Consider the following 23,413-nt stretch of genomic DNA (forward strand, 5'->3'; position numbering starts at 1 on the left):
AACAATGTCAAGTGCATTGATGCCAAGGGATCCCACCTTAACAAAGACAATCTGCACTTGGATACTGCGTCTCAGGTCCTATTGGGTCAGAAGTTGGCTGATACCTTCCTATCTTCTTTTAGTCATTAGTCGTATAAATGACCAAATGACCAAAATGTATCTCACAATGAACAACATGGATGTATTCTTCTATTATTATTAATATAATTAACACATCTTCTATTTTTATGATGTCCATGAATGCTTGCTTTGGTTTGATTATAAGTAATTCAGATACCCTCTAAACATGCTGGTTTTTCGTAGCTAGAGAGTGGCCATAATGCCATGGGCTTTCCCAGAAACCTTTATATCCGTTCAGTTTACATGCTTACCTTTGAATTTATGTTTATTTTACAACTCTTCATTGAAAAGAATCCAGTAAACGAAAACAAATTATAAATGCCTCGATCTATCACCTGCCATCAGTAATTTCTTTTTTCTTTTTTTCTTTTTTTTCTATTCTAATTGGCACCGGACAAATAAGCAATCGTGGCCCGGGACAAATTGAGTGTTTGTTTCGCATCTCGTTTTGAAACATAACTTAGTTAACTTTGGCCCTTTCAAGAAGAAATTCTAGTTCCCTGATATGTGCCTTGTTTTCGAACAAATGCAAGTTTTTTGTGTTGGTGTGGATGTGTTATAAACACTTTGATTTTTATGTGAACCTACATTGGATTGAAACGAGCTCTTTGTAAACGGCCATTGTAAACTTCTTAATATATGAGACTTAATTTGAACTTGGGTCTTATCTATATCACACACGTGTAACTCGTCCCAATTTTATCACATTGTTCTCTTGTGCTAGATATTGTGCTTGTGCGTGTGGAATTGTGTACAACACGAAGCAAAAACAAGGTGCAAATGTTCCGGCAATGTAGGTCTAAACCCATGAGCAAAGGTTGAGAAAAAAAAAAAAGCTATTACCACCAAAAAAAAAAAAAAAAAGAAAAAATGAAGGAAAAAAAGAAGAAGAAGAAATATTCCTTTACTTGTATTTTTATCATGCCGCTATTGGCATAAGCATAGCATTAATGAAAAGCAAATGAATTTTTTAGAACCTATATTTAGAATGTTACAAATTTTATTGTATAAATTTTACAAATTAATATGTGAACTTTTAATCTCATAACAAAAATAAATAAAAGTAAGTTATTTATTGTGTTGCTATTAGTATAATTTTCTCCTAGGATGTTCTACCACAATTGATTTGTGTAATATTTCAAGTTGATTGGATAATTTTCTTAATATAAGCAAGAACAAAGTTTAGTTACAAAATTAGTTGTAACATGAGAGTAAAATTACAAAATTAGTTGTAGCATGAGACTACAATTTTACTCAATATCTTTTTATTAGATATAAATTTTAACAAATCCACCATCAGATTACATTTCTTCTTATATCCTCCATACTTGTAAATTTTTTAGAAAATTAAAGATTAGTAACTATGTCATCAATAAATTGTTCAAATTGCAAGTTTTTATAGTTTAAAATTATGCATAAAATATAATCATATAGATTATATAGTAGATAATATCCAATTAGCACAAAATTTGACATGTGTATTAAGAGTGTAAAGAACATGCAATCCAATAGTTAGATTTTCAAGATATATAGTAATTTTAATAATATTGAGCAAAATTGTAGACTTAGACTACAACCAATTTTGTAACTAAATTTTGTTCTATAAACAATTAGTTTTTCCTCTCAATTTTTTTTCTTAATTTATTATTCTCCTCTAACTATTAAATGATAACCTTTTTGTCTTTGTTCCAAAAAAAAAAATTTATTAAATAATAAAAAATATATTTATATATTTTGATTAAGGGTCTTGTGAATAGATACTTTTTGGACAATTGTTAATACTTCTAAATCATTATAGGAAAATTTTAACACTATTTTCATGGGAAATATAAAAAGAGTAATGCTACAATTACAAACTATTTTACAACATTTTTACAAACTGTTGTTGTGACCAACTTTTTACTAGTTCTTACCTAGGCCCACTAATAAAATCACTTTTTTTTTTTTTTTATTTACCAATAATCATTTACCGCATCAACATTTTGTAAAAATCTTTGTAAAAAAATTTGTACCTCTAACATTTTCCGTATAAAAAAGTTAAAAAAAATTAATTACTTTTTTTATCTAAAAAAATTAAAAATATTTTTTAAAGCAATATTTTTAGGACATNTCCACCTGATCAAGATAAGCTCAAAACATACCCAGGAACGATAAGGATGAGGAAATATCTGAGGGAAAGGCTGCTGCCACCGTATTCAATGCACTGCAACAGCTTTTCTGGCCGCATTTATGTGGAGAAGACCTCTGAACAGTGCTCCATAACCTACCACCACTCACACAGAGAGGAAAAGAAGCTGCCTGACGTGACAGGTACTTGAGCAAATCCATGGATGGGGAGCACGTGGACGGTAGAGATGAGGATGAGAGTGGCTATATAATAGAGGGAGAGGGTTTGTTACAAACCATGAAATGTATGGAAACTGATCAATGAATAGTAAAAAAGAGTGATAATCCTTTGTTGTGAATCCCTTGTCAACTCTAGTTCTTCAACCCATACTCTACAAATTAATTGTCTTGGGGTTTACGTAAAGAAATCGGACCCTACAGGTCCCACGAGCCGTGAGTCCAAGTTAGCTCAATTAATAAAATCACTACTCCCTCCATCCTATTTTTTTTGTCCTGTTTGAAAAGTCAAACTTTTTAAGGGAACATCATTTATTATCTTATCTACCTTTTAAAAATGTATAAGTTTTCAAAACTATCTTTAAAAATAATTTTCAAAAAATTGAATTAGTAAATTAATAGGGATATAATAGGAACATTAATAAACTAATTACTTTTATTTTTAGAAACAAGATAATATTTTGGAACATCTCAAAATTGAATAGAGGACAAAAAAAATGAGACGGAGATAGTAATAGTTGAATAAAATATTTGAAATTTAATCTCTGCTTACACAAAAAACTGATTGGTATCTTAGTTTAATATTAAAGAGTTATCATGAGAAGATGCTATAAATTTAAATTCTTTTAAAATAAATAAATAAAAAATAAAAAATCCGACGAGCTGTCAGGTTTGGAAACAAGAGTCAACGTGTCTCCAAACAACTCGTAATCTAAATACCCAAATATCCACTCAGAGAAACGAAAATAGAAACAGAAGTACAGAACACAGACACAGCTAACGAAAATGGCAGTTACAACCTCGTTCCACCTCAATTTCACAAAACCTCAAAACAACATCACTACTACAGCAACACCACTATCATCTTCCTTTCTCTCATGGAAAATCTCTCTTCCCTCTTCCTTCACCTTTTCCTCTTCTCCCAGAAAGCCCAAATCCTTCATAACAGTGTCCCTCATGAACTCCAAGCCCACTATCCTCGTCGCCGAGAAGCTAGGCGAGGCGGGTATTGATCTTTTAAAGAGTTTTGCCAACGTTGACTGCTCTTACAACCTCAGCCCCGAAGAGCTATGCACCAAGATCTCTCTTTGTGACGCCTTGATTGTTCGCAGTGGCACTAAGGTCACACGCGAGGTGTTTGAGTTCTCTGGAGGGCGACTTCTCCCAGAAAGCCCAAATCCTTCATAACAGTGTCCCTCATGAACTCCAAGCCCACTATCCTCGTCGCCGAGAAGCTAGGCGAGGCGGGTATTGATCTTTTAAAGAGTTTTGCCAACGTTGACTGCTCTTACAACCTCAGCCCCGAAGAGCTATGCACCAAGATCTCTCTTTGTGACGCCTTGATTGTTCGCAGTGGCACTAAGGTCACACGCGAGGTGTTTGAGTTCTCTGGAGGGCGACTCAAGGTTGTACAAACTCCAATTGAGTAGTTAATATAACACATAAAGCTTAAGGGGTTTCGCTCTGATAATGTTATATTAATCATTAACTCTTATTACTATCCAATATATGACTTCGTCACATAACTAACCACACTACTTTCATATGAATATCTCAACAGGTAGTGGGTCGTGCGGGTGTTGGAATCGATAATGTTGATGTCTCGGCTGCTACTGAACATGGTTGTCTTGTTATTAATGCTCCCACGGCTAATACCATTGCGGCTGCTGAGCATGGGATTGCTTTGCTTACTGCCATGTCTCGTAATATTGCTCAAGCCAGTGCTTCACTCAAAGCCGGTTTGTGCTGTGTTGATTCTTTATTTTGAGTTCTTGCAAAAAATAATTCTCATTTAGTCATTTCCTCGAGCGGTTTGTGTGCTTTGTGTTGACTAATTTAATTTGGCTTTTCGGTGGACTGTATTGAAATTTTGAAAACGGTTTTTGTTGTTTAGTTGAAGCTAGTATTGCTGTTAAGATACAGAGTCAATTCACTATGAGATATTTGTTTTATATATGTATATATGATGTCCATTTATGATAGATGCTCTTTACCATTACCCCAAGGTAACGAAAGGTTCCTTTTTGGTATAGGCGACACTTAGAATGAGCTAATTAGAAGTTAGAACCTATTCCCACCCATTAAATTTTGAATGTTTAAAAAGGGATAAAAATAAATATTGATTAGTTTAAAGAGAATTCTGTGAGGACATGATTATTTTTAGCAGAAATCTGCATTAGAAAGTCTTTTTTCTTCATAATTACTTGAACAAGCTGTATAGATGAAATTATAAAATAAGTAGAAATATTGGTGGTTCTGACCATTTTTGTGATCAAAGTTAAATAAAAAAATATTTAGTTGAAGACGGTATGGTTCAATATGTGTATGTAATCTAGGCTATAAATCTAACAATAACGTGTTCTGAACTCAACTCAGTCTCTTATCCTTGGTTTAATCACTTCATGTTGCTTATAAAATGCTGGAATTCTAATTTGGTAATGTGATTTGGTGTGTCTAGGGAAGTGGCAGAGAAATAAATATGTTGGGGTGTCACTGGTGGGGAAAACTCTGGCTGTCATGGGGTTCGGAAAGGTTGGATCAGAAGTTGCTCGGCGTGCCAAGGGACTTGGAATGCATGTGATTGCACATGATCCATACGCCTCAGCGGACCGTGCCCAGGCAATTGGTGTAGAGTTGGTGACCTTTGATGAAGCCTTATCAAGTGCAGATTTTATCTCCATGCACATGCCTCTTACTCCTGCGACCTCACAGATGTTCAATGATGATACTTTCTCTAAGATGAAAAAGGGAGTTCGAATTGTCAATGTTGCTCGTGGTGGTGTAATTGATGAGGAGGCTCTTCTCAGAGCCTTGGATTCTGGTATCGTTGCTCAGGTATTTATTTTAATGTCAAATGTAATTTTTTTTTGTTTTATATTTATTTATACAACTGCATAGAGAGGAATATATGTGGCCGACTTTGACTTGTCTGTTGAGTATGTAAAATTTTGGGACTAAGGCTTGGTTGCTGCCGCTGTTGTTGTATCAGTTAGACAACCACATGTAGATGAGTTAATCAATTGTATGTTTCTGCAGGCAGCACTAGATGTTTTCGTAGAAGAGCCTCCACCAAATGACAGTAAGTTGGTCCAGCATGAAAGTTTAACTTTAACTCCTCATCTTGGTGCCAGCACTACAGAGGCTCAGGTGTAATTGATCATATACTCTGACCTCTCCTTTTAGTTTATATACTTCTTGTCCTTCATAATTATCTAGTTCTACAATGCTGGGTTCTTGTAATCAGGAAGGTGTGGCCATTGAAATAGCTGAAGCTGTTGTTGGAGCATTGAAAGGGGAACTTGCTGCAACTGCTGTGAATGCTCCCATGGTTCCTGCTGAGGTATTAAACCTGAATTTCTTTCACTAGATTTCATTTTCTTAAATTATGGTTGATGATTGACGATGAATTTTTTCTTGGTAGATTGTTAGTATCTGCTATTAATCCCATCACAAAATACTTGTCTCCAACTGGAGAGTTCTCATGAAATTATTATGTACATGTCATTCTAAGATGAAATTTCTGCCCTTGTTGAGAGATACATGGGATGCATTCTGTATATATGGTGAAGACCTTTGTTCTAGGGGTTTCACGTTCAAACTTTAGTGCAATATAATTGGAAATTATAACTTTTACCCATTTGATAGTTATAAATTAATATTCCTCCAATTACTTGGTTCTTCTTTTCCCATAATTCAACAATGAAATTCTAGGTAGACTCAATTATTTGATGGGTTGTGAGCTCTCCGTTGTGCCTATATAATATGTGAAGACATGCTCTCACATGTTTATCTGCATTTGGTGAACAAAAAAACACTTCTTTTCTGATGTCAGGTTTTATCAGCCCTTGCACCGTATGCTGTGCTGACAGAAAAACTTGGAAGGTTAGCCGTGCAACTGGTTGCAGGCGGTAGTGGTGTGAAATCAGTGAAGGTTACATATGCTTCTGCCAGAGCTCCAGATGATCTAGACACTCGGCTGCTCCGTGCTACTGTTACCAAGGGTCTAATTGAGCCTATTTCAAGTGTTTTTGTGAACTTAGTCAATGCTGACTTCATTGCCAAACAAAGAGGACTGAAGATAACAGAAGAATTAATTCTGCTGGATGGCTCACCTGAGAATCCACTCGAGTTCATCCAGGTTCATATTGCCAATGTAGAATCAAAATTCGCTAGTGCAATTGCAGATTCTGGTGATATTAAAATTGAAGGAAGAGTGAAGGACGGGAAACCCCATTTGACAATGGTTGGATCATTTCAGGTTGATGTGAGCCTGGAAGGCAGTCTTATTCTGTGCAGGCAGGTTGATCAACCAGGTATAATTGGAAAGGTGGGGAGAATCTTGGCTGAGGAGAATGTAAATGTGAGCTTCATGAGTGTTGGAAGGACTGCCCCAGGAAAAGAAGCAGTCATGACTATTGGTGTGGATGAAGAGCCCAGTGGGGTAGCTCTAAAGAAAATTGGGGGTATTCCAGCCATTGAAGAGTTTGTTCTCCTGAAATTGTAATGTAAGCCAATATCACCATAGTCTTGGGAGTCAAGTCTGATGCCCAATTATGAAGACAGATGGACAGGTTCTCTTTAAGATAAATTGGGTTTTGTACCATTTTTTATTTATTTATAGTTTAGTCTCATGCGTGCCTCTGGTGTTGTTGTAAAGCTCAATGAATATAAGAAATGTTTATATGATAAGCAAAGCCTTCAGTTTAGTTAGTTCCATCTACCACATTTGTGTTATGAGTCTTATAACTACTTTTGTAGGAGTTGTGTGCCTACACAAGAGTAAGTAGTGCTGGAACAGCATCATGTGTCTGTAGTCTACTAAGTACTAGATGATTTATTTGCCTTTACCTTCCCTATGAACTTACTACTGGATGACTAGAATTTGAAGGAGGATTTCAATGCATTCTAGTAGTAGACATGGTTTTCTCTCTCCTTTTTTCTCCACGTTCTTTAATAACTAACAAGCCCAATGTTGCAACCCAGCCCAAGACTCATTGAGACCAGCCCAACATCATACCATGGAGGCTAGGATCATGAAAGTAGAGCAAGTTTAACCAAGTAATGTTTATTTCTTAGTTGGTTAAAGAGCCCATATTTAGCATTTTTTTTTTTAATAATGTCTATGTAAAATTATAGTACAAATAGTAACCAATGAATTCTAACTCAATTGACATGACACCTCCTCCCCTTATATGTTAAGAGTGAGGTTGTACTTGTGCCTAACCGTGAAAGTTTATGCAAATTTTCTAATTCTCTCTCTCTTTCTCTCTCATCTAAATTCTCATTCTTCAAATCAACTAAACCCCCCCCTACAATTTCCCCATAAAAATTCATTCCCTTTCCTAAACCTTAGCTTCATTCCACATTTTTCTTTGTGTTAATCAACTGGGAACATGATTAAAAGAGTGTTAAAATGAGAGGCAAAAAAAAAAAAGCCTGGAGTAGAATTGGCAGTGTTTACCTAATCCCATAATTTTTTATACTCCAACTGACATCTAGTACTGTCGAGGTGTTCCTCATCAAGACAATCCATGTGAGTTCTAGTCGAGTCTGCCATGGTTCTTCAATGAAATTCCATTATGCTATTATTAAGTTGTGGCCCCATGATACCATCCCCGAACGAGTTAAAACACAGTTCAAACTCGTGATCGTGGGCCTAGTTGAGCCTAGCTTTGGTCGGGTACAAACTTTCTGATAATTCTGTCAATTGCTATGGGCCTATGGCAATGGGACCCAATAGAGCATTGGATTTTCCACATTGTCACAGTTCTTTTAAGTGCAGTGCACTGGATTTTTCAATGTGAAAAATTTTAAAATTTGAGTAAATTTTAGGTAATAGCCTATTTAAAAAAGAAAAGTATAAATACTTTTTAATTTATTGTTATATGATTGTCTTCTTTATTTTCCTTTTAATATTGACTTTTTTGTCATATATAAATCGTTAATTTTAGTAGCATTTAAAGCATAGGTTTATAAAAAAATATATACTTAAATCTCTTTAGCAAAATATTTCTTTTTTTTTCTTTCTAAAAATAAAGTTGTAAGGACTCAATTTGAATTGAGTGTTGGGTTTTCAGCCCAACAAGCCCAAACAATAAATTTATAGAGAGTGGGCTGACAGGCTTAGGTGCTGGTCGTTGATCACCATGCCCAAACTTCTCTTTAAAAAATGGCTAAGTATTTTCTTACGAATGAGGGAATGCTCCTCGGCCTGTGGCCGAGGATGCTTTTTGTTCTTCCCCCTCCCTCTCCTTTTTGGCGTTACTAGCTCTTCTTTTATAGTTTTCATCTTCCTATCTTTTGCTTCCATCTGTTGATTGTCTATTCGCCTTTTTCTCTGGTCGTCCATCCCATCAGAGGCTTTATCGATACTCAAGTGGCTCACTCTGATCAACGTTATCCTGCCAAGGGGTTACCTCTCCATTAATGCGGCCAGGGGGGTTAGTTGAGGGCATTAAATGCGAGAGTGACAGCTTACCTTGGGGTTAGCCACTCCCTGGAATCACTCTTGTCAGGCCGAGGACAAGGTATCCTCGGCGTGGATTCAAGAGAATAGGCTTCCCCCCTTTTCCCCAGGAATAGCTTGCGCTCCTCGGCATGGGCCTTGGGCCTACTATATGATGGGCCGAGGCTATCAGGCCCACGGACCCCACAGATTATATATTCTTTTTGTTCTTAACATGCACACTAAAGTTTTTTATTAATTAAATGTTATTTTTTATACGATTTATAAAATTATGTCTTGTGTATAATTTTAAATGACAAAAACTTGAATTTTCATTATTCTATAAATGAGATTCTCTTATCATTGTTGTGTCTTGTAAATATGGAGGGTATAATCCAATTAAAAGTTATTAAGTATTGTAATTTGGCAAAATTACTAGGTGTAATTTGAAAATAAAATGTTTGATATTTAACCTATTTCTGGGTATATTTTATATTTAACATGTTGATATTTAAAATCACATATATAGCATACGTGAGTTTAACATAAATTGAATAAAATGTTAAAAAAAAAAAAGATTGAATTTAAATGGATAGCTGTAAGACTACGGAAGTATTAAAATATGTAATTTTACATGCCAATTTTATTTTGGATTTTGTTTTTGCTGATATTGACATTTCTCTCTTTCTAACACCATTTCCCCTCCCATAGGAAAAAAAAATCCTTTATCTTTCATCTTTTTCTCACAATAGTTTATAAAAATGAAATTACGAAAGCACACAAAAAATATGATTTGAAGTGATAAGCAAAAGCAACAAATAATTTACTAATTTCATGTCTACATACATCGCAGATATTAACGAAGGAAATATAAAAATCACTTAAAAGTAATACTTGCACAAAGATATATAACACGGTATGGAAGGTTCGGGCGTGATTTCCTTGTGAAACTAGAAGTATAAAATAATTTGAAATTCAGTATCCTACATATATATATATATATATTCTCATTAGCTCATATAAAAATTTCTGTCTATTTTAACATAAGAGTCTGCTTTTTATATTTTACATAACTATTTTTCAAAAACATTCATATCAAATTATTTATTTTATATTATATTTCATTACAATATTATTTTTTTATCAATTTTTTTATTACTCTATCTCTCTGTGTATATGAGTAAATTAAGAATCATTAAAAAATATATTTGCATGTGAACAGTATCTATGCATATTTCCATGATTACTGTAGCAACAATCCAAATTTGCAAAGTTTGCATAGGTTGATGTAGGTGATTATTGAAATTTTTATTTTTATATTTGGTAGATAATTATAATATGTTGCTACCATTTCTTCCTAAACCCCAAGCACTTTGTATATAAGAAGGAAGGTGACAATTTAGATGTGAAAAATTTACCCATGAATGTTTTTCTACATTGACTGATAATCATCCTATTATTGCCATATTTCCAATACATTATAGATGCAATTATTGCAGTAACAACAAGACTTTGAAATAAATTTTCAGAGTATCAAGTCATTGATGGAATGATTAAATGCCTACTTTAAATTCAAATACTTTTTCTTTTAGATTCAAATTCAAATATTCAATTAATGAATATGTCTAAATAAGTTCCGGTACTTCTACTGTTTTAGTGTTGTACATATGTGAAGACTCCCTCTTCATCTTTTTTTCTCTCTCTAGAAGAATTGCATAAAACGTGTAAATGTGAAATTATTCAATATGTACAATGTATTAATGTATTATATATTATCTTCACATAAAAATCGACTCATGTATGGGTCCCACAATGAAAACCATATAAAAGTTGACTACAAATAACCTTTCTCTCACACTCTCAACAAGTGGGTCCATATATATGCTACGAGAGAGATAATACATGTAGCTGATATATGATATATCTCCCTTTTTTAAATAAAGTTGTACAAAATGTATAACAGTGAAAATATTAAATGCACACAATGTATTACATCTTCGTTTCACATAAAAATAGATCTTATGTATGAGTCCTACATATAAAATTTTTAAAAGATAAATATTATGTAAAACTACTTTTAGGAGGTGTAGTGGTGTAGCACACTGAATACGCAAAATAATTTATCATAAACTATGGTAATTTTTTTTTGGAAAAGATAAATTTAGACAACTTAAATCAGAGTATGGTTAAGAGAAGTCAAGAGCTTTGTAGTTCATTTGATTGTCATTTTTTGATGATCTAACGAAGATATCTAGAATTCAAATTCCCCATTTTCCATCTATCAAATTATATAAAAAAAATAATTAGGCAAAAACTATTAAATATTTAAAGTTATAAAATCTCATTAATCATTGAAAATGTATTGAAGGTTGAAATTCAGATTTGTTCACGTAACAATTATGGTAAATTTTGATCTTTATGATATCAACGTTATGATTTTAAAACTTATTTAAATCCATGAACTCAAAGAAGAGAAAATAATTTTCTCAAAAAAAAAAAAAAGAGACAATAATTAATTAAAAGTATAGTATATAATATAGATTATCACCGTACCCACAAAAGCCTATTTTTAGCTCAAGCACTCGGCCAACAACACTGTAGTTACAGTCACATTACATAGCATTATAGCAATGAGCATATAAAAAGATCTTCAGCATATTATTTATATATATATATATATATAAGAACATAGAAAAAGACACCATTATAAACCCCCTTATTAAAGGGGTAACTAAGCCATGGATTCATTGGTTTTTGTTTAGTGCCGGACAAATTCAAAAGTTCTAACTTCAATCCATCACACTATTGATTTATGAGATTTTTAAATTATGATAAAAAGTAGAATAATTTATTTATTTATTTATTTTTCTAAAAATATTATAATTCGATATTATCACGGTAAAGGGATGTTTGATCATTGTATGTCTTAAAAAGACAAAGGGTAGAATATTTATTTATTTATTTTTAATAATTTTATATTACAACTGGTATTAATCAGTTGAGCTACAAAATTATTGAGAGTAATAATAATAATAATAGCTTTGACAAAAGATTACAGCACTACTATGTTGTCTTAAAAAAAATCCTTAAATTTTTTTTTTCTAAAAAAAAAAAAACTATTTTATGTATTGGGTTAGAATTCAAAGTTGGAAACATCCCATACAAGCACACAGAGATTCATAAGAACTTGCACACAAATTTAAAGCAAAAAGGGGAAAAAGAAAAAATAAAAAAAGAAAGTTGCAAGAAAAATAAAAAAGAAAGGTGAAAAACCAAAAAGCCCTACACTCCAAAACTACTTCATTGTTTGTGTTGTGTTGTGTTGTGTTGTGCTCCCCATCTCCCTCTCTCTCTCTCTCTCTCGTTTCTTTTTCTTCTTTCTTCTTACATTCACATAGATCAAATTCAAAAAACCCCTGAAAAAAAGGGAAAAAAAATTGGATTCTTTTTTTTTTTTTTTTTTTTGGTTTTCCTTCATTTCTTGCATAATCTCTGTTGTTGTGTGTAATTGTACAAACAATACAAACAGACTTTTTTTGAGTCTTTTGAAGCTAGAAGAAGAAGAAGAAGAAGAAGAAAGATTGACACTTTGAGGTCTGTGGTGGTATTGGTGTTGGTGGGGTTTTGTTGTTATTTTGGTATTGTGTTGTTTATTAAATTTCTGGGTTTGCAAAGATGAGCGGTGGTGGGTCCAGCAGGGGTTCAATCCCAATCGACATACAGAAGATGATCGATGACATCAAGGAGATCACAGTGAATCCCAGTGAGGAAGAGATTTATGCAATGCTTAAGGAGTGTTCCATGGATCCCAATGAGACTATTCAGAAGCTCCTTGTTCAGGGTATCATTTTTTTTTTCTTGTTCTTTACTTTCCCTTTTTGATTTTCTAATTGGTTGTTGGTTGGGGGCAGCTTGCATGGGTTTGATCCTGGTGATCCATGTGTTGCTTTTGGTGTTTTCTCTTCTGGGTTTTGTTGCTTTTGGCTTACTTTGTAATGGGGTTTGATTTGATTTTTTTTTTTTTTTTTCATTGAGGTTTTGTTATGTGGGAAATGGGAATTTTTTTAGTTTTTGCTATGATGGGTTTTCACTGTTGGTGTACTTTCTGTAAGGTTAAGCTAGAGATTCCTATTTCATGTTTGTGTTATTGCCTCCTTTCTAATTCTGAAAGGGAAGCTTTTTTATTTTTATCTTCCTAATATTCTATATTATCTGGGAAAGAAATTTAGTTTTTGTTGGATGCTACGAATCTTATTCTATTTGATTTTCAGAAAAGAAGGACTAAGCTATGAAATGGGGTCTTATTTCACAGTCATTGTTGGCTCCTTATGAATTGCTTCCAACTATGTATATTTCTTTCCTAAGTTGATTTCATTTGTAACTCTTGCTCAGAAAACTTAGCATTGAAGTAAAATTAATTTAGGCATTTGTGTTTTCTGTCATTCTGGTCCCGGAGAAGAAGAAAAAGAGGTCAAAAGATTAGACTGACTAAGGCAAGTAGATGTATTAGTGTAGTGTGAAGTAGTGAGTTTTGCATAACCAGTTCACCAAAAAAAAAAAAAAAGTTTGAGTTTTTTTTTTAAGGTTTTACCTCCCAACCCAACATCATTTTCTTAGCTACCCAAATGGGTAACACTTTGTATAGAATAGGGGGTTGCTATGGTATGTGGACAAAGTGACTAATAGTTAGTTGTAAGCCATAATAAATCATGTTCAATATATTCTACATAGTGATACTATGGAATAGGGGTGGTTGTCTATTATGTCTAGTTTAAAGATTTCTTTTTTTAGTTGATAGATTTTCAGTTTTGGTTATGGAGCATTTATTGCCACTTTTGGTGCTTGGAGAAAGATGCAAGAGTCTGTATTGTAGTTATTTGGAGAAGTACTTTTTTCTAGTGGGATGGTTTAAACATTCCTTTGGACACTTGTTAGTTCTAGATGTGGTTTCTGTTGCATATACAAAATGGTCATTGATAGGTGCAATCACCTGATTTTGGGCTTGTTGCAGAGCATTATTGCTACAGATTAGGACCATTTTTGTGATAGTAACTTATTAGAGAAATTTTAATTTGGTTAAAATCATTTTATCCAGCGCTTACAATTTCTTGGCACAATCAAGCAGTTACAAGTCTTCCTGAAAATGTTTTTTTGATTTACTTTCCCTTTATGTCTATGTGCAAATTTGCATCTGAGTTACTTTGTTATAATGTGAATGGTTTAGAAATTATGTTTACACTATGGGCCATATAATTGTTCTTTTTCTTGCTTTTTCTCATTTTTTGACCAAATTAAGCTATGTTTGTTAATAAGTAATAAAGTAACATTTAACATGTGTGTATGTTGTTCCACAGATCCATTTCATGTGGTCACAAGGAAACATGGCAAGAGGAAAGAGGTAAGAGATTTCTATTGTAAGTTGATTATGGATCAGGGTATTTTTCAGTTTATATATATGAAGGTTAGTTTTATAGGTTTCGACCTAAGTTATGGCTTTTATTTAGATTGGTGTGAGCATATGTTGGCTGTGCAGCCTTGCTTCATGTTATCCACTTTGTCAAATGACGTCGCTCTCTGATCTAAAAAATAATGGCACCCACCCTCCCCCTAACACAAATACACTCGGGAGCCTACTGTGGATTAAATTGCAAATGCTTGTACCTGGTTGTTATGATTTTTACCATGCATCAATTTAATGGGGCATTAGTGGACATACTTGTAAGATGTTAGTTAAGAACACTTGTGATCAGATCAAAATTTAAATAATAAATGTGTGTAGGCCATTCAATCTGAATAGCCATGTACTGATTCTACTGAAAAGTGTTTCAACGGGTGGGTGTGTGCTTGATTTTATTTGTTTTATTATTTCAAATCAATTTGTTTTGGGTTAGGTTCAATGGTAGAAGAATTTTTTTTTTCCTTTTTTTGGGGGGTGGGGGGGGTTGTTATTTTGTTTTTAGTTTGCTTCTGTTTTGATTTCTTTTCAGGGAAGGTGATGAGCGGGGATTTTTCATTACATTCTATCATTTTGTGATTAAAAGCAGCATCTCGTTTTATATTTATAATGTGGTTTACTTACAATTGTTGGGATAGAGAGTTGAGTATTTTTTTTTTTTTTTTTTTTTTTTTTGGTGCTTCACACATCTTTTGAGCTCTAGTAATGTTTGTCCTTTGTTGCTTATATCTTGCAGAATCCGAACAACAAAGAGTCTGCAGAATCACGGTGGAGACCTGGCGCGCAGGGGCGAGGGGGTAGGGGTGGTCGGGGAGTTTTGCCCCTCGTCACATGTCACATGGTGAAACCCTATTTAAAAATAAAAATTGCTTGAGAATTATTAACTGGAGTACTCTGTCTTTTTTTACCCAATAAGCTTGGGTTGATCTTGTTGTAATTAAGTCTCTTTGTTTGTTGACTATCTCCAAATATAATTTTGCTCTAACCATCACTGGCTTGTGATAATTTATCATTTTCAGTTATAGGTCAATAAATTCTACATTTGCTTACTTTTTTGTGAAACACCCTTTCTGTACTTTTGGCATGTGGGGTTGAGAAGTTCCCCTGCCACCTTATATAGCTCTCTCAAGTTAAATGTATTATTGGGGTTGGACATAATGGCTAAGCGATGCTGTCTCCTCTATACTTCTTGTCAGATGCTGGTGGTGGCAGGAATTCTGGCCCTGGAAAGGAGAATGGCGTCAATCAAGCTGCAGAGAAGGCTGTCACTCCAACTTTGCAAACCTCTCAGGACACAAAAACCAAAGATAAAAGTCCAGCAATAAGGTAGATACAGTTTATGATTCTCACTCTCTTTTATACTTGTCAAGTCAAATAAAGTGTAGTTTTACAGTTCATAAGTTAGTGAACTTACATACAAGTTATGCGATCAATATCCCTTGCAGCTCTACAACTGTAATTGCCAATGGTCCTGAAGTAATTTCATCTTCTATTTCCATTAATAATTTGGGAAATGCACCACCTCCTGTTGATGCAAGCAAAAATTCTGTCATTACCTTTGGAACTGGGGACTCGCACAGGCAGCCAACACTAAGCTCCAGTAACTTTTCGGCATCGACAACATCTTCATCTTCATCAGCAGTCTGTTTCTCACCTTTGGACCCGGTACTGGTACCATCTAATGATTCACGGCTCCCAGGTGCTGTGGGTGCAATTAAACGTGAAGTAGGGAGCAATCGACCTCCTGGTGAACCAAATGCTGTTGTCCATGCTGAGAACAAATTAGCTGCTGGTCAGGACTCTGAAAATTGCATTTATTACATTCTTTTATTTTCTTATGATTTCATTAACTCAGTTTTGTTATTATCAATGATTAATGTAGCAGCTGCTGAGATTAGCTCTACCACACAAGCAAAGATGTCAAGCAAATCCCAAGGAGTTGGGAAAAATCTGCTTGCTGAGTCTTCACAACCCTCATCTACATTAACTCATAGTGGTTCTTCAGTTAGTCGGCCTTCATCTAATTACAATAACCGGCCACAACAAATAATTAGCCCTCAGAAAGGTATTTAATTTGAAATAACATTCTTTTGCGTCATTCTTTGTTTTTTTTTTTTTTTTTTTGGGGGGGGTGTGGGGGGGGGGGGGGGAATTGGGGGGTTGGGTATTGCATGAAAATGTTAAGAGGTGGGACAGGTTTTTATGAGATTTTTATGAAGGATTAGTTTAAATGGTAATGTAGAACCCCCCCCCCCCCCCCCCCCCAACAAAAATAAAAGCCAACATAAATATTAACATAATGGAACCTATTTTATTATGGCTATGCTACTGACCTTTTTTGTTCTGATACACTCTCCGTGGATGCTAAAGTTGGTTGTTGCTGCCTGTATTCCTTGAATTGTTAAGTCAGTCCTTATGTAGTCCCGGGCAGATTATTTTTATTCTTATCTGGGGCATGTTTACTTTTAAATAAGAGTTTGTTGTTTTGGTTATCCAATCTTTTTTTTTTTTTTTAATTTTAATTTAAAAAAACAATGAGTTTGCTGATTGTAAGCTAAGTTATGGTTGTAATAATTATCTGATGTTTTCTGAACATTGTACGTGTGTTTTGCTACTTGAAAACTATAGATTTTGTCATTTTCTGTCTCTATTGCCTAGTTGATTCTCTTTTGAATGAATCATTGCCATTGTAGGCATGTGTTTCTGTCAATCTTATTGGCTATAAATGAGGAAGTTAGAGCTGATTCGATCTTTCGCCTAATTACTTCTTGCTGTATCTACTAACATTTTACGGTCAGCCAGAACTATTTCTGTGATATAACACTGATTGCTTTAGTCTGAGTTATTAATGAAATTCTGATGACTTGCTTAATATTTATGAGTAGTTTATGATTTTGTCTTCAACAGTTGGCCCTAATAAGGAATGGAAACCAAAGCCAACAAATATTAATGTTCAAGATTCTGGAACAGCTGCTGCACCTGAGGCTCCCGCTATTTTGGTTGAAGCCACTGCCCAGACACAGCACGACACTAGTGTCCTTGATATGGAAGAAGCAACTTCAAATCTGCAGAGGAAGCTGGAAGAGTTACATCTTCCACAACGTCAGCTTGTTATTCTTCCAAACCATATCCATGTCCCTGAGTCTGAAAGAACCAAGTTGAGTTTTGGAAGTTTTGGTACTGATTTTGGAGTGACTACAAGCTATATCAGTGGTCCTGTGAGTGACAAGAGCTCTACATCTCTATCTGAAATTTCACAGGGTATTGAAGAATCTGTGGATGAGCAGGCCTCAAGGTTTGTTATGATATATATTGTATAAAATTTATCTAGTTTTCATCTACTTCTAAATAGTTAGTTTTCCTAAAGTTATATTTAGTTAGTTTTTTTCTAGTCACCTTCCCCTCTCCTCCCCCTCCATCCAAACATAAAGTAAGGCTGCAAATGAGTCAAGACATTCGTGAGCAGCCCAAAGCTCAGCTCAATAAAAGCTTGTTAAGTTTGTTTATTTACTAAATAACCAAGCCCAACTTCCAAAGCCCTCTTTTTAAGTCTCATTTAATAAATAAGCCAAGCATGAACTAGACAAAGTTTGGCTCACTTAGAGTCATGAACAAAGCGCCTAAACAAACTTTATATGAGGTATATATGTGTGTGTACATCTATATTGAAAATCATTACTTTGTTTTTATTTTTATAGCATATAAAAGTCTCCTATATCTTTGGTATTGTTCTCTTATGAGGTGGGCTTGTTATAATTTTATTTTATTATTAAAAATGAATTACCTTGATTTTCTTAGTTTATAAAGGTCCTGTCATTCTCAATGGTAATGTTCTCTTATAATGTGGGAGTTTGATTGATCTCATCATAAACACAGAAGTATGATGAGGTTTATAAAAATTTCCTTACTTTCACTAGTTACCTTGTTTATCATTATATGACTTGAGAACTACACTTTTTAGGGTTGCACACTGCAAACAATAGAGGAGCTGGTGACTTATTTAGATCTAAGGGATTTCCACACCAACCCCCCCCCCACACAAAAAAAAAAAAAACTTTGGCTATAAATTGGTCTACGTTTTTCCAACTTTGATTTGTTACTACTGCAATGATTTGGTCTCCTACCTCTTGGGGCCATAGCTAGTTATTTTAGTAAGGCTTTTGGCGATTATGGTTAGTGTTTTTATATTTTAAAAAGTTTATGAAAATGCATCAAACTGCTCATGAGCTCAACAAGCTTATCTCAAGTGAAGCTCAAACTTATGTTTAACAGCTCAAAACCAGTTTAATTCCAGCTTGAGCTGTAAATTTTAACAAGCAAAGCTTGGCTTGGGTCAGCTCTTTTGTGGCCCTAAGTTTTTCTTGGAACAGGGGCTTGTTTTCTACTTCTCCTTTCAAGTTGATAATGAGAATTTAAAATTGTAATCTCTTGAGAAAAGAAAACAATAGGGGAAGTAAAAATAAGTACTTTTTGACTTGTTTTCCCAGTGATATAACCATAATAGGCGAAGTGATTACAAAGAGCCCAATGCTTTTGCTGGGGTGGGGGAGGGGATGCTTCTTGGATTAAGTTTTTAAATAGTTTTCCTTATTTAACTGTGAGAAACAAACTGACTCCTAGTCCTTGCATTTCAACTACCAATATACTCTTGATGCACATTCTGCCATAGTGTACTTCATTTCACTTCATTTTTTTAATATAAAAATTATATTGTTGGATCCAGCAATCAAAATGCATTGGCAACGGCCGAGGAGGGAGATTATCCTGATCACCCACAATCACCTACACGTGTACCCGAAAATTTATCATCTGGTGATGGCGATGTCTCATCCAGTGCTATCCCAGAGTATACCGAATCTAAGCAGGACACTACGCTGCCATCAGGAGGCCATCAATACTCAATGGTTCACACTTCTCCAACCTACGGTTTTGGTTTTGTCCCTCCAATGATAGGGAGTCAGCTTGCACCAGTTGAAAACTGTGAGTCTCAAGTGCGTGATGTTTCCCGTGTTCCAAGCTACATTGTGAGTCCTCAAACCTTTGGTCTTCTATCTGATATGTACATATTAAATTTAAATTTTTGTGTGGTTGCCCGTTGCCAAATTTAATTTCAAGTGAGTAAAAAATATAACATGTTTGATTACATATGCCACATATTATGAATGATTTTGGCTTGTGATTTCAAACTTTGATCTAATGATGGTCATTGCTGATTGGTTTTACTATAATTTGGTTTACTCTATTTTAGGCTTTAAATGTAATTGCTGGTGGTTAATAGTTGCCTTTATGTCTATAGGTCCAGCAACCATACGATCCAAGTTATTATGCTCAATTCTACCGCTCAGGAGCTGATAGTGATGGTCGTCTTTCTCCTTTTGCTAATCCTGCGGCTGCCACCAAGTACAATGGTAATGTCGCTGTATTGCCTCCACCAAGTTCTCAGTCACCTCAAGAGGTTTGTGCAGATAAAGCACCTTAGTTTATCATTCATGTTGAGAGAAAAGTTGCTTGTCTTATTAGTATCTTGCTAGAGAATATCAATTTGTTAACATTAGAGTTTTTGACCAAATGGCCAAAAATAAGATGAAATGATAATTTTGGGGAGTGATCTCATGACAAAGGGCAAAATTGTTAACGTCTGAGTTTTTGGACACAGTTTCCTTGAATAACAATCTCACGTGCTTGCTAGAACAAGATACTCTGTAGGCATCACACACATTGGCACCTGCAGGTGCAATCTTGACAGTGGTTATCAGTTCAACTGTAACCTTTCCTCTCAAGAAAATTATTGTGCTGCTCAAATAATGCTGATTAAAAGTCTTACAATCAACTTATTAAAAAGAAAAAAGTAATCAATAAATGTAGTATTGGGAATAACCATTATTTGTTAATGTTAAAAGGAAGATTTTACTTTCAAATCAAGAATGGTTGGTGTCTTATTTATTGTCATTATTTGTATTTTTGTTCATTTGGACACAGACACATGGACACATATTTTGATATTTACGCTATTATATTTTGATGCTATTATATTGCTTAATTGTCAGGGTGGGGTCCTATCTACAGCAGGTCCAACACCGCTGGCGACTCAGGCTGCAGGCCTCATGCAAAGCTCAATAGCTGTAACTCAGCAGCCAGTCCCTGTCTTTCGTCCAGCAGGGGTTCATATATCCCATTATCCTCCAAACTACATTCCTTATGGTCATTATTATTCCCCATTCTTTGTTCCACCGCCTCTCCACCAATATCTGGGCAACAGTGCATTTCCTCAGCAGCCTCCAGCTGGCAGTGTATATCCAGCTCCACCACCGGCACCTGCTACAGGGGTCAAATACTCACTTCCGCAATACAAACCAGGAACTAATACAGGAAATCCAGCACACATGGGAATGCCTGGTGGTTATGGGCCATATGGCTCCCCACCAGCTGGTTATAATCCCAGTTCTGCTGCGACCACAGGAAACTCAAGTAGTAATGAGGATCTCAATGTGTCCCAGTTCAAGGAAAGTAATGTATACATTAGCGGGCAGCAGGTTAGCGTTTATTTCCTGTTTTTAATGTTTTTCCCCTCATCCCCCCCAGTAGTTATTATTATCATGTTGCATTTTAAATGGGCCAAGTAATTAAAAAAAAAGTTATATAATAAGAAATTAGTTGAAGCTAGACCTTCTCACCTTTTTATGTATCAAATTTGAATTTCACAAAATAGCTGTGATGTTATGATGCTATAAACTAGAGTTATAGCAGCATTGGAGGTTGTGGCATTGTGGTGCAGTAGTTGACATCGTTGAGGTATAACTAATTATTAGTACTAATGAAACCTTTTCTATTTATAGAAAAAGATAATCATTAAGGAATTGCTGTGGAAATGGTGGAGATGATTGTGGTTGTTGGAGGTGTTGGTGGTTAACCTTTTAATGGTATTCTTAACTAATTAACCAGTCTGACAGTTTGACTTATTTAATGAGCTTGGTCAGCCTGAATATACTTACAGGTTGGAGAATAAGTATCCGTTTGGAAATAGCTTATCGAGCTTTTTATTGAAAACTTTTTGCTGAAAATGTGTTAAAGTATACTAGTATCTTGAAAAAAGTGAGAAGAAGTGGGAAAAAGTGAGGTTTTAAAAAGCTATACATAAAAATTAAAAGCTAAAAGCTGATCTCAAACTCACCCAAAGTGTTGAATTTAAAAGGAAAAAAATAAAAACTCATCAAGTTGCATTTCCTTTTATTTTATAACTGCCGGAAAGAAAGGCACCATTTCATGATAGTTGACGGATTTATTTTTTTTCAGAGCGAAGGTTCAGCTGTATGGGTTGCTGCACCCAGCCGAGATGTAGCCAGCTTACCAACAAGTTCATTTTACAACCTTCCACCTCAGGGTCAACATGTGACTTTCACCCCAACGCAGGCTGGCCCTGGCACCTTTGCTGGTGTCTATCACCCTGCGCAAGCAGTAACGGCAGCAATGGTTCACCCAATTATGCAACAGTCTCAGACCATGGCTGGAGCTGTTGATATGGTGGGACCTGGTGGTAGTGTTTATCAGCAGACTCAGCAAGCACAGATCAACTGGGCTAGTAACTACTGAAACAGGGATGGAATTTTTTTTCTTTTTCATAAACAGCAAAACAAGAAATTCAAGTCCAATCTTGGGATTTTTTTAGGGGAACTCCAACAAGTTTGGATGGAGGGAAACATCAAGAAGGTGCAGAATTGGCTGGATTTAAGTGTAAATCATCCACTACAGGTGGGAAAAAGTTAATAGCAATAGTATCTTCTGATTGATTGGGTTGAGGACATAAAAGGTGCTGGCCACCTGTAACCGATATTGACCATTTTTAAGTTAGTCAAGGTAGGCATGTGCAGGTCATCTCTTTCTTGCTGCTGCTATATGGTTTCAGCGTTTTCCCCTTTTCATAGTTTCAATCTTTTTCCCCCTTATTTTAGATTTTTAAGTCTTTCAATTCTAGAGTTTACTGTTGAGTGGTGAGTATCTCGTTCATTCTTTCTCTTTGATATTTGAGGTTTTAAAAGGGTTTTTGGAAGTTTAGATATAGTTTGTTGGAGAAACATTTTCATCCCTTCCTCTTGTCTTTCTGTTGTCTTCTTACCTGTAAAGTGAATTTTGATAGCAAGATAAGGATTTACATAACTGTTGTATTGTTATAAGCGAAAGCATACATGTCAATTGTTTCATTTTCATTTTGACTGATTTTTCATCGTTTATGTTTGCTTGGTAGAAACGATTTGGGGGAAAAGTGTTAGGAACATCTTTATTTATTCTATAGACAATATAAAAGCACAAAACTGTGCTTTGGAGTTTCACACTTTTTGCTTTCTTGACAATCTTGGTTCTTTCTTTGGATATTTTACTAGCCCATTGGTATTTGAATTGGCCTGAAAGGTGTTCATGCAAATTATTGAGTATTTTTTTATGCTAGTATTGTGTCTGACAATATTTTTATTTAGTGGATGAGATCGCATTCCATTACATTTTACTGTGACGATTTGGATCCCAACGAGGCACCGAGTCTAATGTTTGGTGGGAAACTTGTATATATTGAAATGTATTCCAATGCAAAATCTTGGGAACTCCTAGAAGGGATTACTTTGCCTTGGTTGTATGAAAATGAATGTCAATCTCACGGGCTTGCATTACTTTTATGGCCATGCACCCTTTCTAGAATAATTCAGCAGGTCTATGTAAATATGAACATTATTATACCTACAAAAGCTTCATGACTAAAAAGGACGGGCAACGGACTCTTCGTCACCAGCCTGCCTTGATGTCATCTTTCATAGTTTTAAGAGCTTGTCTAGATTTCACTGGTGATGTTTCAAATGTCTTCTTTTTTAGCACTTGTTTAACAAGGTTAATCTGTGTAACTGAGAAAAAAATTGCCATACCCAACATGCTCAAGAAGTTCCTCAAAAGTTCATAAACTCAATCCTTTCCCACGTCCCAAGCCAACCTCAGCTGAGGGGAAGGACAGCTTCTCTGCCATCTTGAAAATTGTCCATGTGGGTGGGAACATAGAGTGCTACTAC

The 23,413-nt window shown here is 34.9% G+C and overlaps 3 protein-coding genes across 3 annotated transcripts; all 3 read left to right on the top strand.

Moving 5' to 3' along the window:
• The first annotated feature begins 3,249 nt into the window (after positions 1–3,249).
• On the top strand, positions 3,250–3,651 carry LOC136067534 (D-3-phosphoglycerate dehydrogenase 3, chloroplastic-like). The gene has a single exon (XM_065773559.1). The coding sequence runs from the start codon at positions 3,250–3,252 to the stop codon at positions 3,649–3,651; it is 402 nt and encodes a 133-aa protein (XP_065629631.1).
• Positions 3,628–7,169, top strand: LOC112022206 (D-3-phosphoglycerate dehydrogenase 3, chloroplastic). The gene is made up of 6 exons (XM_024054783.2): positions 3,628–3,869; positions 4,025–4,202; positions 4,922–5,298; positions 5,500–5,610; positions 5,708–5,803; positions 6,296–7,169. The coding sequence occupies exons 1-6, from the start codon at positions 3,663–3,665 to the stop codon at positions 6,965–6,967; spliced, it is 1,641 nt and encodes a 546-aa protein (XP_023910551.2). The 5' UTR covers positions 3,628–3,662; the 3' UTR covers positions 6,968–7,169.
• Positions 7,170–12,139: 4,970 nt separating this feature from the next.
• LOC112003932 (GBF-interacting protein 1-like) lies at positions 12,140–22,567 on the top strand. Its single transcript, XM_024036157.2, is given in 12 exon segments — positions 12,140–12,749; positions 14,263–14,306; positions 15,100–15,172; positions 15,175–15,204; positions 15,560–15,689; positions 15,809–16,155; positions 16,246–16,428; positions 17,271–17,658; positions 19,087–19,387; positions 19,660–19,818; positions 20,411–20,896; positions 21,657–22,567. Coding segments are annotated over 12 exon segments (2,604 nt in total). The 5' UTR covers positions 12,140–12,583; the 3' UTR covers positions 21,954–22,567.
• The last annotated feature ends 846 nt before the right edge of the window (positions 22,568–23,413 follow it).

The sequence above is a fragment of the Quercus suber genome, unplaced genomic scaffold (assembly GCF_002906115.3).
Source record: "Quercus suber isolate HL8 unplaced genomic scaffold, Cork oak 2.0 scaffold_76, whole genome shotgun sequence".
In the NCBI taxonomy this organism is placed as follows: domain Eukaryota; kingdom Viridiplantae; phylum Streptophyta; class Magnoliopsida; order Fagales; family Fagaceae; genus Quercus; species Quercus suber.